The 15800-nt window shown below is 41.9% G+C and overlaps 1 protein-coding gene across 1 annotated transcript; it reads right to left on the bottom strand.

The window, feature by feature from the left end:
- Window positions 1–10378: 10378 nt before the first annotated feature.
- Window positions 10379–13721, bottom strand: LOC102202360 (E3 ubiquitin-protein ligase rnf146-like). The gene is made up of 2 exons (XM_005725053.1): window positions 13515–13721; window positions 10379–12907 (listed from the first exon to the last, which is right to left on the bottom strand). The coding sequence occupies exon 2, from the start codon at window positions 12904–12906 to the stop codon at window positions 11842–11844; it is 1065 nt and encodes a 354-aa protein (XP_005725110.1). The 5' UTR covers window position 12907; window positions 13515–13721; the 3' UTR covers window positions 10379–11841.
- Between the last annotated feature and the right edge of the window lie 2079 nt (window positions 13722–15800).

Genomic DNA, 15800 nt, shown 5'->3' with positions numbered 1-15800 from the left:
AGATCACAGGTGGCAGGGAGCCCAAAGATTAGACCCAGAGCTCACAGTGGGGCAGACAGAGATGGAGGACTGGCTCGAGAGAAATCAAGAAAGGCTACAGTGGAGCAAGCGGAGCCCAAAATGGAGCACAGGGTTTCAAGTGCTCCCTCTGTAATCCATAGGGGAATGTTATCAGGACAGGAGTCGACTCGTTATGGCCAGTTGAGGGATGAAGGACTCATTGAACTGCTGGACATGCTGGAGATCCAACACGAGTACAGCTCCAATCCCAGAACAGGATACAAACCCTACAGACAGGAGCCACAACAGGTAGGTAAATTTCTGCTTCTTTTTTACTATAAATTTGATAAACCTGTAAAAAAAAACTGTAGTACACCCTAACACGCGTACCACTGTGTTTGTAACCAGACAAACCAAGCTGAGTTGTCACCAGCCACGCCTAAGAAGAGCTTCTCTCGCCCTGCACGGCCGGCCAACCAGCGACCTCCTTCCAGATGGGCCAGCCACACCCCTCCTGCCAGAATCACCGCCCCCTCAGGCCCAATCTACCGCCCACCAAGCCCACTCACTCACCCCCCTAGCCCCATGACCAGAACCCCAAGCCCTGCCATGAAGCACCGGCTTCTTATTTCTTACTCTCTTCCTACTGAGACCGTCATTATGTAATAGTTCCATTCGAACTGAGCTTGTTCCCTTCCTCTTTTTTTGTAAATAATTTCTATCAAACAAGAGCGCTTCGTTTTTGTTGTGAGATAAAACACATCCACTACATTCTCCAGTGCTGCTGTGGCTTTTAAATCCTTCTGTGCCTAAACTTTGCCAACACATCACCATATCGGCTTTGTTGTAATCCTGCATCGTATCTATAAACTTCTTTATTTTCTTTTTTTTTGTATTGAATTTCAGGTGTTTTCTGTGTAACGTGACGAAGCATGCAGCCCTGTTTTGAGGGTGCATGCCCGTGTGTTTGATCCTTACGGCTGCTGTATTATCGACCGTTCTCCGTTCTTCCAGCGGCCACTCCTCTAACTGTCAACAACAGTGTGTTGTACTGTATCACATTGTCAAAATATATTTAAGATGTCGAAATAACAGCTGTGACAAATGACTATAATATGCCTTTAATGTCTTTTTTTCTTGGTAATAAATATGACAGTGCTTTGACATAAAGACTCGTCTCTCTCTGCGTTGAAGGACTGCATTGTCTCACTCCATTAATATTGGCTCATATTGCAGGACGTTGCCCGCTGATGCCTGCTGATATCCAATCACAGCATGCCAGTGAGATGGCAGCTCGTCCAGAGCTAGGCGGCTTTGCAACGTGACATAAGCTATTTGAAACAAGCTATGTGATTACTTCCAGCTTCCAGATTGGCATATGACACAGTTTTGATTTGTTGGGTTTAATCATGTTCTTTAAAAAAAAAGTGAAATGATGATTCTGTTAAGCACATAAACACCGTGCAGCGTCCGTTCAAGGGCAGTTACGTTACCTGCCGTTATCGGGATATTCAGCGTGCGGCACAGGCGGAGATGACGTCGCATGCTTTGTGTTTCTCACCTCATCATTCTCCCATCAACAACCTCTGGGGCACCTGACACCTGCTTTGGAGCAGAGGAAGGAAACACATTGACACACTCACAAGTTTACACACTGGCGCTGAAAGAACATTTGTATTGCATAAAAAAAGCATTCATATCACACAGTTTCTGCACCAACCAATATCATTTTTAGACGTATGCACATATGTTCGTGCCCTGCTATGCCTTTTGCCCCATTTTACAGGGTATTTGAAGTGTGAAATGTCATTTAAAAGCTGCATTGGTGCGTGGAAGACTCTTGGGCCTGTGTTTCATTTCATGCCTGTCACCCAACCTCTCAGTGCTATGTGGAACCTCAGACAGAAATAGCAAGCGTGACGTGTGTTTTGGTGCCAGAAATCTTATCCTGCTGTCTTTAGGAGTATAAATAAAGAGCAGGAAGGGGGTTTTGGCTGCTCTCTCTGTCTTCTTAGCTCTTTATCTTTTAGCTTATTTATCTCCTTTTCTGCCTCCTCAGGTAGAAATGCCTTTAGATTCTGGGTTTCAACTGCTCATCTGGGACATAATTTTGCCCCTCACTCATTTTCTTTTTTAAGTAATTTTATTTAGTGGTTTTTGGGTTCATTTGTGTGTGTCTGTGTGTATTTTGCTTTTTTAGGCACATTATAATAGTTCCCCTTATTATTCCTCTGTCTGGTATCAAAATTACATCTCTCTTCCTGTATCCCTGTTACAGCATTACTCATTGGTCTTCCTGCCTCTGCTTCCAGGTTCTTTGTGTGAGTAAATGACAGCCCGTCTTACAGGTTGGCACCTCCACATGCTGCAAGATGCTGGCCATCTCCGCTACCCTCATCAGGCCCCCTACTAACTCGACCTCCCACCTGCATAAGCGAGCTTTTAAACGGGAAATCCACAGTAGAAAGTGTGAAAAAGCAGTGTTCTTTGCCATGTACGTCTTCTCCTTCTTCACCCTCCTAGTCCAGCCTGCTCCCCCTTTATCCCTGCCTCCCTGAATGAAAGACACTGCTATCAGACCGACACAGCATGGCAGAGCCTGGCACAACATGCTCTCCACTGGAAAGGCTATTCATGTGAGCAGAAGCAGACACATGCCAGTGGGGAGAAAGGAAGAGAACACAGGAGCAGACAGCTGAAGTGTCGCCTTGGCTTACTTGACGTCAGCAACCAAGTTAACATACCCAAGGGGGTTACGCCCACTAAAAGATACTTTTAGTTTTACATCATCACACCTCGGACAGCCTCTACTTTGCGCAACTACTTTACGAGTTGTGCAACTTTTATTATATGCTATAAAAGTGCAGTCCTGTCCAAACACATTCATTCATGACACATGTACAATGCTGAACTGCCCTTTTCAATGGTTTGCTATTGTGTACATGTGTGTGTGTGCTGAGATCCTGGGAGCAGCCCAGACAAGGCAGCACTTGTACCCCCTTAGAGAATCGAACCTGTGGCAGTGATTGCCAACATTTACATCTATCCTCACCTCTGTTAAGAGAAAACACGTGTATCAGTCTTTCAGACATTTATCCAGACTTGGACTGAGCGTAATCTTGGACTAAAAAGAAAAGGTAAAAGAAAAAAGGTTTTACAGACCAATTTACAACTGGTCTAAATCAATGTCTGGAAAACTGAGTTTATTTTACAGGAGCAACTTATAGTTGTTTCATAGTTAATATTGCTTTATTCAAAAATAAATCCTGCTTGCTAGAAGCATCACTCTTAGGCATCGTTTTCACAGCATATCACAGTCAGCCACGGTCATGTCATGATGCTCTTTACTGCAAGGTGAAGACCATACAATACAGAGAAAACACCAACAATCAGATGACCCCATATGAGTAAATGCTTGGTGACAGTGGGAATAAAAAACTCCCTTTTAATAGGAAGAAACCTCCCGTAGCACCAGACTCAGGGAGGTGCAGCCATCTGCCACTACCAGTTGATGGCGAAGGCGTAATTAATAAAATTACAGATGTCTTCCTGATGGAACTGAGGCATCAATATTGTTAAAACACCTCTGTTTATCTTGCAGTCTCCAATCAGAACGTGGTTAAAATGATCTATGATATGCATAATTTGCGCACACAACTATTTTGCTGTACATGTACTTTTAATGTCAGAGCTCATCTAAAACAGGGATTATCTAGAAGAAATGGTCTTCCATCCCTCTAGGAGGACTGATGATGTTCTATGTGCACATGTGCCGGTTTTAGTTCTTTTGTCCAGTAATTTTTCAGCATCCACAACAAAAAGACCAAGAAACTGGGTCACATAAAAGGAATGTGGTCGTTTTTAATGTTACCTTTCCACAGAACGCATGCCAGGATTTCCGCTGTGGAAAAATGCCTATTACAAGTGTTAAATATATCTCACTGTGTCCCTGGTTGATGACATAATGTTTTCTTAGATGTCTGAAGAATGTGAGAATCTCACATTCCTTCCTGTCACTTCTTAGCCACATCCACCTGTCCTCTGTCCTCTGCTCTCCACCCCTGTCCCGCCTCTCTAAAGCTGGGCTTGGGGAGTCTTCAATGAAATCCCCAGCATGTGTCAGTTGCTCCTGCAACAGACTCAAAATAGTTGACTGTCATTAATTTTGAGTTCATCTCACAAAATTGTGAACAGGAGAGCAGCAGGGCCAAAATAAGTGTAAAGGAGAACAGATCAGCTGAAACTGAGCCGTTTTACAGCCGTTTTCACAAGCTCTCTCATTGCATTATATAGCTGGATTTCTCGTGTTAAAATTTAACAGACAAGAAATGTTTGCATGTCTCAAACAACAGGCATGTCTCTGTCCTCTCATTGGCATCCACCTGCCACTGCACACGTGAGCGCACAGCTGCAGAAACAAGCAGGGTTCGACTGACACCTGTTTTGTTCAGTCTTTTCAGACCTTTTGCGAAATGCTCTTTCAGAGATCTATGCGAACCTGAAATTTCTTGTCACACATTTGTAAATAAAGTTATCTTCTTGTCTCTCAAAGATATTGGGTGATAAGAATTCACACATTTTCAGCAGCTGCTGAACCTGCTCCTCTCGAATCCCTGTATCGGTAACACGCAAAAAATGGATTTCAAAGCTGCTGTACATCTCCCAGGAGTGTTGACAGCCTAAATTATGAATTTGAGGGTCAACTCTGTTAGGCCAGAGGTGTAATTTCAAATTTCACTGCTCCATGTTTCCATTTTGTGCTCCTTTTAACCATATGGCACAAAATGTCCCGTTAGACTGGAGGTGGTGTCACAGTTTGTTCTGCTCTATCTTCGTCCACCTGTCCACACTGTCAGTGTGCCTGCATCTGTCCATTGAACCAGCCGTCTCAAATGCTAGATGATGAGTGCAGCAGTACAAGAGGTTGGACCATTAAGGACAGCCAGGGGGGAGCCTAAAGTGTTCTTGAAAATTCCAGAACCCTTCATTAAAATAGAATGGGGCCCAAATATCTCCCCTTTGAAAGACGACCCACGAGGGTCGTCTTTCAAAACAAGAGCGGGGCGCTCTCGTGGGATTAGCTGGTGTTGCTTGGCAGAGATGACTATAGTGGTCCATTTATCGTGTGACAAATGACCAATTTTAATTTGGTGGTCAGCTGGGAGCGGCAACATGGCCGCAGGACTGGCCTGTGGCCCATTCATGTGCCCATGTTCGCGTCAGATAAATGTTCCTGGACATACACATCACCAAGGAATGTCATCTGTTTTGCAGGTACATGCACCTGGCTGCTGCTGTTGACTGCAGTAATGCATTGGTACAATGTTGTCATGGACTTTTTCCCCTGAAGAAAGATTCTCAACCAAGATTTTATGCTACATGGCTCCGTCCATTTGCCCCTGATTTTGGTAAAATCGTTCTGTACCATTAGTGGAAAACGACACCAAAGCATGTTTCCAACCCTATGCTTGACTGTGGGGATGGTGTTCTTTGGGTCATACTCAGCATTTCTAAAACCAAAGAGCCCAATTTTGATTTCATCTGATCACAGCACTTTCTTTCAAGCTCTTTCTGAATCATTTATTTGCTCACCTAAAAGCAGAGTGACCTTGCAGCCACTGGAAGATTCAGTCTATTGCAGTCTAGTGTATTATGCAAGGTGGCAAGGTGGTTAGCACTGTTGCCGCACAGCAAGAAGGTCCTGAGTTCAATTCCACCATCAGGCCGGGGTCTTTCTGTGTAGAGTTTGCATGTTCTCCCCCCGGGTACTCCGGCTTCCTCCCACCGTCCAAAGACATGCAATTTGTGGGGATAGGTTAATTGGATAATCCAAATTGCCACTAGGTGTGAATGTGAGTGCGAATGGTTGTCTGTCTCTGTGTGTTAGCCCTGTGACAGACTGGCGACCTGTCCAGGGTGTACCCCGCCTCTCGCCCCATGACAGCTGGGATAGGCTCCAGTGCCCCCCGCGACCCTGAAAAGGATAAGCGGAAGTGAATGGATGGATGTATTATTAATGGCATTCTTGGTCACTGTGATCCCGAATGTCATTAGATCATTAACGAGCTACAGGGGAGTTTTAGAGTGTTCTGCCACCTTTCTCGTAATGATTCTCACCCCCAGAAGGAACAATCTTGCATGGGAGATGAATTTATTTAAGTTTTATGTAACTTTGTTAATGTGGATTTTTGGTTGATATTGTGAAACTTTTTTCATTTCATTTATTTAGAAGAGGGCAAACTTACAAATTCATTGGATGACCAAATAATTATTTCCCACACTGTATAAACTAGAGAGCAGCTAGATCTCTAAAGAACATTTCTTCCTGTGCAAAAGCTAATATCAGTACCTTAAACTGTCAGCTCAGTACTAACCTGTCTAGTTCTCCCTTTAGCCTTCATTTGGTAGCAAGTAGACACCAAACGGAAAATACAGTGTGCAATCACATTAAACTGTTTTTAGAAATGGAGAAGACTCATAATATAAACTTTACGATCTTCATAGTAATGATGTGATACGTCACTGTTATAAATGGTTCAGTAGCACTGGGCTTACTGAGGCATGTTACTTGATAGGCTAATGGTGTTAGGTCGATGAGTGTTACAGTAGAAGTGAAGTCATTTTTGGCTCCTGCATGAGTGAGGTACCTTGTCTGTGAATCTCTGCATTATGGTTAGAAATACTGATGACCTACTGTGCATATATGCATAGACACATCATGCACAGCTGCAAGACAGAGGCCACATGCTAATGGTTCTTGTAACAGTCTAAACAGTGTACTAACATCTTTTATTCTCTTACAAAATAAACATTTTAATATTCAATAGAATTTGTATAAGAAAACCTGAGCCTGTATTTAATGGACTCAACCAATCCACCATGTTCAACAAAATAAGGTTAGAAACAATCCCCACAATAACAATGCTCCACTTTGGGCCTCAGGGTGGCGAGAGTGATGAGACTATTTGTGGATGTATTGGAGACAGGGTATGTATTTTATGTAGTGTGAAAAGTTAGGCTACAGAAGGCATTTGACCAGTATATGAGGTTCACGTGAGATCGTTAGAGGGCAGCTACGTGTCTGAAAACATATAGCAGGCTTGTCTCCCGTCTGTCTGCCTGCACTCAGCAATAGCCATATCATATAGTGCATGCCCAGACCAGAAGTAGCCATGACCTCTCATCATAGATGCAATGAGACTCACAGTCAGGTTTAAAAAAAAATAAATTCAGAAAGACATCTTTGTTTCTATGTCAACATCATGTCTGCTCTTCTTCATTTGTCCTTCATGCTATTTTCACGCTAATGCCACATCTCATCTTCCGCCCCAGCAGATGTTCCATCTAAACACAGTCTCTGTTTCTGTGTAAAAGCAAAAGAGCACAATGTAATATCCACGTTATTATTCATGTGCATCACATTAGTTGTTCAGTGATTATATTTATGATGTTTTGACTGTTGCACAACAACGTATACAAAAATATATCAGTCAGAAAAGAATACACTGCTACAGTGGTGAGGTAATGCAAATTTTTTTTAAGTACTTGACAGAGTTTAGCCTTCATGTGTAAATGAATGGAACACACACAAGACAAGTATCAGCTGTGTTCAGGTACATGTATAGGTCTCCAAAAAATTGAAAGCTACTGAAATCAATATTTTCATAGAAACAATAGATCAAATTGCATGTAATGTAAATGCAACTGGTTGTGGTGACAAGCACCCATAGATATACTCCTGAGCTTGCGGAGCCTCTCGGTTCCAAGCAGGCGTTGTGTTTCAGTTATGTGGAAAACTGATTTACTGTATTGGTTTGGTTGTCGGCTACAGCTGGAAGGTATTTTTAGAGAACAAGAAAATCATAAAACTCACCATAAACTACCTTCTCAGCAACACGTGATGCTTTGGTGAATACTATTTTTTGCAATACACATAAAAGGGAAAAGAAAAGGAAATATACTGACCTCAGAAGGTGGTAAGGCCCAGTCTACCCATCAATCTGTCAATGTTACGCAGTATTTAAAGCTTTAATTTTGGGGGGTACATCTCTTGGCACCACAGGATTCAGGCACACTTTCTTGATATGCACTCAACTGTAGTGTTGTAGTGAGGCTCACTGCTATATTGATAACTGCACTGTTGCACTCAGGTCATTTCTTTCAGAAACTCTTTAGCTGGATCCCTGCACATTTTGCTGAACTGCACCTCCACAGCTTGAAGATTCTTGGTGATGCAACTCCTGGCAAAAATTTGCAGTCACCACAATTGGAGGATGTTCAGTCAAGATAGCGATATTAAAAATTTGTACTTTAGCTCAGGTTGAGCGGTTTGTAGGAATGTTAGAGAGGCATCCTGAGATGGTTTGGACAGTGGATATACTGGGCAAAGGATGATGAAAAGATTCATGGATGCAGTGAAGGAGGACACGCAACGCAGAAGGTCGGTGTGACAGAATAGGAAGCTAGGAATGGGGTGACATGGAGGTAGATGATATGTGAACAACTATTATATATAATTATTTTAATTAATGGAATATTTCTGTCCAGATCCAAAGTTAAACCATTATCAACAAAACCAGAAAAACATCAAAGCCTGACACCCCTGGTTGATGTATGGGCTTTACTAATAAAAGCAATTTTCTCAATCAAACTGAGTCCAACTTTCTCAAAGAGCAGTTGATGGATAAACTTGGAGCCAGAATGGATGTTTTTTTTTTTGTTTTTTTTAATCAGATTAAAATCTTCAGCCAATACGAATTTATGATTAACTTCTGAACATTCACAGGTCATGCTTCATTTTCATTGTTTTCTGGTTTTCATTTGATCACATTTCTTACAGTTCTGTCAGAACGCCAATGTTTCATGAAGTCAGAATGTCCAGCATTTGAATACAAAAATGTTTTTGTCATATTGGCTTTGTTTATTTCATAAAGGCAAACAGCTAAATGAACATCCTCTAAGTGTGGCGATTCCATATTTTTCTTGTATTTCTTTAGTGCTAAGCATTGCCAGAAACAGAATGGAGCCTGCCAACACATATGAATGGCAAGTCATTTGTATTCCAATCAGGGTATCCTCTATCTGGCTTATTTGCCATAAAGGCCCGTATGATGGTGGTTATCTATGAGCAGGTTTTCCTGTCTCTGCAGAGGACTCCTGAAGCCCTTTTAGAGTGACAGCTAGTTCTTGCTCACCTCCTGAAACAAAACACACCTTACATAGTCACTTATCATGGTCAGAAGTTTGTTTTGTTTAACTGTTAACATGACTAAAAACTACAAACTGAGTGTTACGTTTTTACCCATTTACAACTCGATAAAGTATACAAAATTGTGTTTGAATGCTTTCTAAAACTGCTGAAAGAATGAAGATGTTCTTTTTTTCAAAAACAAAACAAATTTGCATTCACTTATTTTCCAGGCTGCAGATGAAAATTATTTTACCCAGGAACAGAAACACGACATCTGGCCACCATCGCCACTGACTAAAGAGTGCACACAGCTTTGTGAAAGCTCTGAAAAGACACAGACAAAGTCTGGCCCACAGAGCCATGTTTCTAATTCAAGTCACAGTCCAACTGCACGCATCAAGCCTGCGGTTTTCTTCACTTGGCAAATGCTGCAGCTCAGCGGCTTTGGTGGGGTTTCAGAGCATCATATAAATAAATCCAAAGGGCAGAAGGGTCCGGAGCCCAGTGTTTAAGTCACAGCCTTTAGTGATGCATACAGACTAATGCGTCAAACCAAAGCAAATGTGAGCAAGACTTTGATGGAGATACAGTGGGAGTGCAGTGGTGTTAACTGTTAGTCTGTTTGTACCTTTTAAAGGCTGTGAATAAGTTGATGTTTTGGATTGGATCAGCTCCATTTTACTGAAAAATGTGCAGGGAACCCAGAATTTATACAAATAAATGTACATGTTGCTCATGGATTATAGAAAAGGCAGTAATGATTTTAAACACACAAACTGAATATTTCTGTCCACTTAAGATTCGTAATCATTTAAGAACAAATAAATGTTAAATAAAAACTCAAGTATTCACTTTGACACAAACTGCAGCTGAATTCAGCAACTTTCCAGTACAATGTATGCTTGAGTTAGTAATTCCAATGTTAAAAATGTTATTATTCACAATAGGCACAAAAATACTCTTAGTTGCATCATGGGCAAGGTTTCAACCACCCAGTCTGTATGGAGCTGCTTAAGGGTTTCAGAAATCTGAGCAACACCTCCATCTTGTGGACTCTTGAAACATTAAATCCAGGACACTCCTTGCAAGCAAGTCCATGGATCAGAGCTTCCAGTCATCCCATAATCCTCTAATGCACTGAATTACATATTCATCCATCATAAATGAAAATCAACACACTCCATTATGTGACTTTAAATCACAGATAAACAATTTTAATAACTTGACAAAAACACCACAAGGGAAACATTCAGACTTCAGTAAGACAGGTACAGCAAAAACTTAAAAGCTGAAGCAAGAACATGGGGAGGGAAGGCGTCGTGAGGGTGACAGAGCTTGTGAGGACAGTGTGAGCTCATTCAAGTACACGTCAATGCCAAAGCTTTGATAGTAGCCCTGTGACAAGAAATAGAAATCCAAATGTGTCTCTCTACATATATAACCCAACACTTTCCAGTGGTTCTGCCAATAGCTTTTCAACCCCCAACAGTGCTCACAACAAAAGAAAAAACACATCATTATTAAATAAGACTATCACACCAAACCAGGGGGGGAAATGGCCTCCCTCCTCTAATACACACACGCGCGCATGCGCACACACACACACACACACACACACACTCAAATTTAAATAGCTAATAATTAGATCCCGATTAGGCTTTAAAAAAAAAACCTAATCATCACAGCAAGGAAGCAGTTTCAATCCTCTGTAACTTTTGCTACATTTTAGGCTTGATTTTTAAACCATCACTCTAAAAATGGAGAAAAGAGGAAAAAACATTTAGATATACATAAATCAGACACATTAACAATGAGCTCATAAAATTGGTAAAAAGAGAATCATTGAATTTCAAAAGGGCTGTATTACACTGTCACATCTTATGATAAGGCAGTGAGCTTATGGTAGTTTATAGACTGGATAGCTTTCTAAAGCACGTCACTTTTTTGTTTTAGGAACAAGCCTGCTGTTGCATAACCACTGAGCCATGAACTGCAAACTGTTTACGACTATAACAACGACCTTAAAAAAAAATTATATTCCTTTCTAAGGTTTTAGTTGTTTCTGCTCATGAGAGAGGAGTACAACAAAGGTAACATGAAACATCAACCTATATCAGAAGGTGTTATGATGATGTTAGCTATTACATTATCCCACACGTAGCAATTTCATGTAATGTCTATGTAAAAATGTTAATTTGCTTCAGGTGACATGAACTGGGGAAAGTATGCAAGTCTGCAAGCTGAATTACTTGCATTACAACTTCAGTGGAAATTTTGCTAAGAGTCATAAAATGGATTCTCTAAACTCTCTCAAAACTGGAGGACCTGATTCCAGCTACCGCCTGTAATCCTTCTTCTCGCTTTTACTACTCTCTATATTTTCATGAATTTGGTCTGAACACAGCTCAACAGACACAGGGCCACCGACAGAATGAAGTTTACATTAAAGTGGAGGGAGAATTTTAATTATTCCAACAATAATTTCAGGATAATGTTTGGCACATCAGTCAACAGGTTAATCACCCAGTGACACGGGCAACAACACATTCAAAAGGTATTGCTCCATCCATGGGATCTTTTAAAGATGCATACTGGTTTTTAAACTTTTTTGCTGAACTGATGAGAGTTTGAGAACTTTTCAAATGTTCCAGTCACACTTCTGTCACAGTGCACTGCCCATCAGGACTACGTGAGCGGAGACTGAGTGTAGAACTAGAAGGCCTGCCCCTTGGAGGGACTCTGGTTGGCTGGATCTCTCTTAGCGGCCTCTGCCTATGTCTTCTTCGTGCCACTGATTCTTCTCGATCTCTCTCGCACTCCTTCTCGTCCTCACTCTCACTGTTGCCAGATGCAGATTCATACATCTGAAGCTCGTCATCTCCTTCTACCTCTTCACCCTCAGGCTGGCTGATTAGAAGCTGAGAAAAAGATGCCTCCAGAGTCGAAGGTGACAGAGGACTGGTGAGATGATGACGCCCCAGGAGTGTTTGAGGTCTAACAGGGGGACAAGACACAATAACAGGAAAGGAAGACTGCGGTTGGCCAGCAGAGTCCGATCCATCAGCTGAGCTGACACGCTCTGTTGCTGCCGGAGCAATGACAGGTAAAGCAGGAACAGGGGTAGGTTCAGGGTCTAACCTTAATCCCGCCACCCCCTTTTTAGGAATATCTAGAATGTCCCTCTTTATCTTGCGCCTGCGACCATGCTCATTTCTGCGGTACTGGACCATGTTTTCCAGATCAGCCACATAAAGAAACCCCGCAATCAGCATCTCTGTGCTCTTTCTGCCCTTGGCGAAGGCCTCCTCTAGCTCTCGGCTTGTCCTCTCATCGTACTGCCACCAACCGTTGCGTCCTTCATAGTACCATGCATAGTCTCCGCAGGATTCACCTCCTACTCCCCCGCTTCGGCTCAACCCAGAAGCCGCTGCCTTCAGTTCTTCAGGTGACAGGAGAACAGGCCGCTCCAGGAAGTCCTCAGGGATTTCCTGTCGGCAGAGAGCACAGCGCTTGCTATGCCAGGAGGCACCTTTCACGCACAGGAAGCAGAAGACATGGCAGCACGGGAGGCGTACAGGATGGACGCAGCTCTGCAGGCAGATGGCACACTCCGGGGTAGTGCTGGTGCTGGTGGAGGCAGCATCTCCCACTTCCTCAATGAGCTTGGAAGGTCGCAGGGCGTTTGCTGAGAGGTCCACTTCTCCACAGCCTGCCATGCTGCAGGGAGAGAGTCACAGCACAGCAAATTGGACATGCATGCTACAAGCTAAACAGATTTAGTGACTCACTGACAAAAACATGGGAATGCAGCCCCAAGTTAGCATGCACTGCACTGCTCTGCTGACACTTCTGGGAACGCCCTCGTTCGCATATAGCACAAAACTGTTTTCAGGGCAAATACCCCCCTTTGAACATTACTTCCCAAATAACTGTAGCTTTGAAAGCCTAAATATTACAAACAACAGACAGGCCAGCATACTTCTCGTGACTTTATCGGTCTGCAAATAGAACAACAAAGGCCTCTCTGTTTGGCAGAGCTAATGTAGCCACCCAGCTAGGCTACTGTTGTGCTAACGTTAGCTTTTCAGCCCCAAGTTGTATAAACAGATATTAAACTACTTGTCATAATGTTAAACTCTGGCATTGCTTTTGTGGCTGTAACCAATCTACAGTCGGATAAGTTAAATCATTCATTCAGCCAAAGTTAGCCTTCTAGCTCCAGCAGTGCATGTAGCTAGCCTGCTAGCTCCAGCAGTGCATGTAGCTAGCCTGCTAGCTGTCAGTGTGTCTCCGGGCTGCTAAAGTGGCCTATAAATACACTCACCTGAACTCGGGATACCTCGAGAAGCGTCCTCAGCTGAAAGCCAGGTTGAGATATTTCCACAGCTGCATTTATATTTGGTTATGAAGTTATGTATGACAGGAAATGACTGTGTTGCTACGTTAGTTGAGCTCTGTGCCCTGCCCAGCTAACTTCAGTACTGCTGGATGTGCTGCAAACACTTTCCAGCGGTGATACATATGTTGTGTAGATCTGGTGTGTGTGTGGCTGCACAAAGTAGGTAAAAAAGGAGTGTATTTCACAGTAAAAGGAGGGCTTCATTAAACCTGTTATGGTTTAGTATGTTGTACACCATAAAAAAGAACTAACTTTATTTCATTTTTTAAAATAACTGCGATTTACTTAAGAAAAACAAATAATAAACCGTAAAAAAAAAAAAAACATTTGTCCTACTAAGGTATAATATTTTCCCTTTTAATTAGACATTGTAGTTACTGTGTTGTGCTTGGCGCAACCCTGTTACCAGAACTCTAAAAAACTGAACCCAGAGTTAAAAAACTATTGTTTGATAAATTCTTACTCATCAAGTTAAAGATATACATGGTCATACTGAATACTCATTCCCTATGGTGTTAACACCCAGCTCAAACACATTTTTAAAGAAATAATCAAAAAGTAATTTGCATATATGCCTTTAAATTTGCATAATATTTGCTACATCTAGCTTTTGTCTTAAAAATGTCTTTATTTAGGTTTACCAGGCAAAGAAAAAAAAATCACACTAATGAAGCTTCAAAAAGTCATGTCTCAAATATAATGCACTTGGCATCAAGGGGTTAAAATATGTTGGAAAAAAAAGTTACAAATAAATATGTTTAGAAAAAGGTTTAACATGGTTCACATTTTGTCTGAGGTCAAATGTCATTTATACAACAAGTGCATGTTTTAATATTTTGTGCAGGGATTAGTTTCACATTTATCAGTGGCACAGAAAATGTCCTGCAGCAGTAGAATGGCAGTGATTCTATAACATTTTCATGCAGTTGCTACATCTGGTGATTATATTTGCTATATTATTTAGCAAATACAATCAAATTATCTGAACTTTATTATCTGTGTTAACAGTTCAGTAGGAAAGCGGTGAAATTTTTGCACAGGAATGAGAGATAGACACACAGGATGACAAAATTACAAACTGTAATTATAAACCAATCAGCAGCAACGTTAGGATTAAAACCACTGGCATAATAGAAGATCCTTAGGATCATGTTTGAGGCACTTTTGTTGTCAGGGAGATCCATGGCGGGTGGGAGTTGGTGTTGGTTTTGTGGCTTATCTCAGTGCATGGAGAACCTTGAAGTGTTTAGGGAATCCACAGCACTGGTGCATCTTTTGTATGCATTAAACATTTTGCATTTCTCAGCCATTTTGAGCTTCTAACAAGCACAAACACAAAGTTTTCATCATTAAATGTGAAAGTATAATTTGCCCCATACTTGCCCCAGGCTCTTGTGTTGATTTTAGTCCCCAAAAGAGTAGTGTTCTAGTGAGGCATAAACTGAAGCACAGATGAACCTTGGAAATTAATAGCTAACATACAAGCATGTCCAGATGAAGATGTACACAAGCACTTTAATAAAGTTAGTCATATCCATCCACTTCAGTCATAACTGTTGGGCTGTATAGAAAAATCTGGCTTCTTTTAGATGAAAGAGTTTCTACTTGTTTTTAAATTAGAAGACATTAGTGCATAAATTCAACAATGGATGCTAAAGATGGAGCTGCAAGGCAGGAGGGGAAAAAAAGGAAGACACGGGAGATTCAAGGATGTAGTGAAGGAGGACCTTCAAGCACCTTGAGGTGACTGTTGTTGTGATTTGGCGCTATATAAATAAAATAAAATTGAATTGAATTGACATTCAGAGGGCTGGTATGATAGAGGAGGATGCTAAAAAGGGGGTGAGTTGATCCACTGTGGTGACCCCTGAAAGGCAGCCAAAAGAAGGATGAGATCAAATGGTTTAGAAGAGGCTTCTTTTAACTCATTACAGGCTGCTCCTGAGTCTCTTTCTGATGGCGCACTTCCTGATCTCTGACAAGTGTGAGCAGGGGTTACCATATACACTTGGAAAGTGCAGGACTGGCCGGGTGCGTGTCCTCTGTCCCCTCGGTGGGTCCGCATGCTCTGTTTCTGAACACATGCACCCCAGTGTGTCCATTCCCCAACCTCACAGTGAGCTAGAGGAGAAATGTATAACACTGGGAATATACATGACCCCTGCATTGAACTCTGCTGAGAAAGGTTAAACTATAACTTTGGGGGGGGGG

The sequence above is a fragment of the Pundamilia nyererei genome, unplaced genomic scaffold (genome assembly GCF_000239375.1).
Source record: "Pundamilia nyererei isolate P.nyererei 1_Seehausen unplaced genomic scaffold, PunNye1.0 scaffold00013, whole genome shotgun sequence".
NCBI lineage: Eukaryota > Metazoa > Chordata > Actinopteri > Cichliformes > Cichlidae > Pundamilia > Pundamilia nyererei.
Note: the sequence above shows the minus strand (reverse complement) of the source record. Positions and strands in the feature narration are given on the sequence as shown.

Excerpts from the sequence above, each read along its gene's own strand:
- LOC102202360 (XM_005725053.1), bottom strand. The coding sequence starts at position 12,906 with ATGGCAGGCTGTGGAGAAGTGGACCTCTCAGCAAACGCCCTGCGACCT.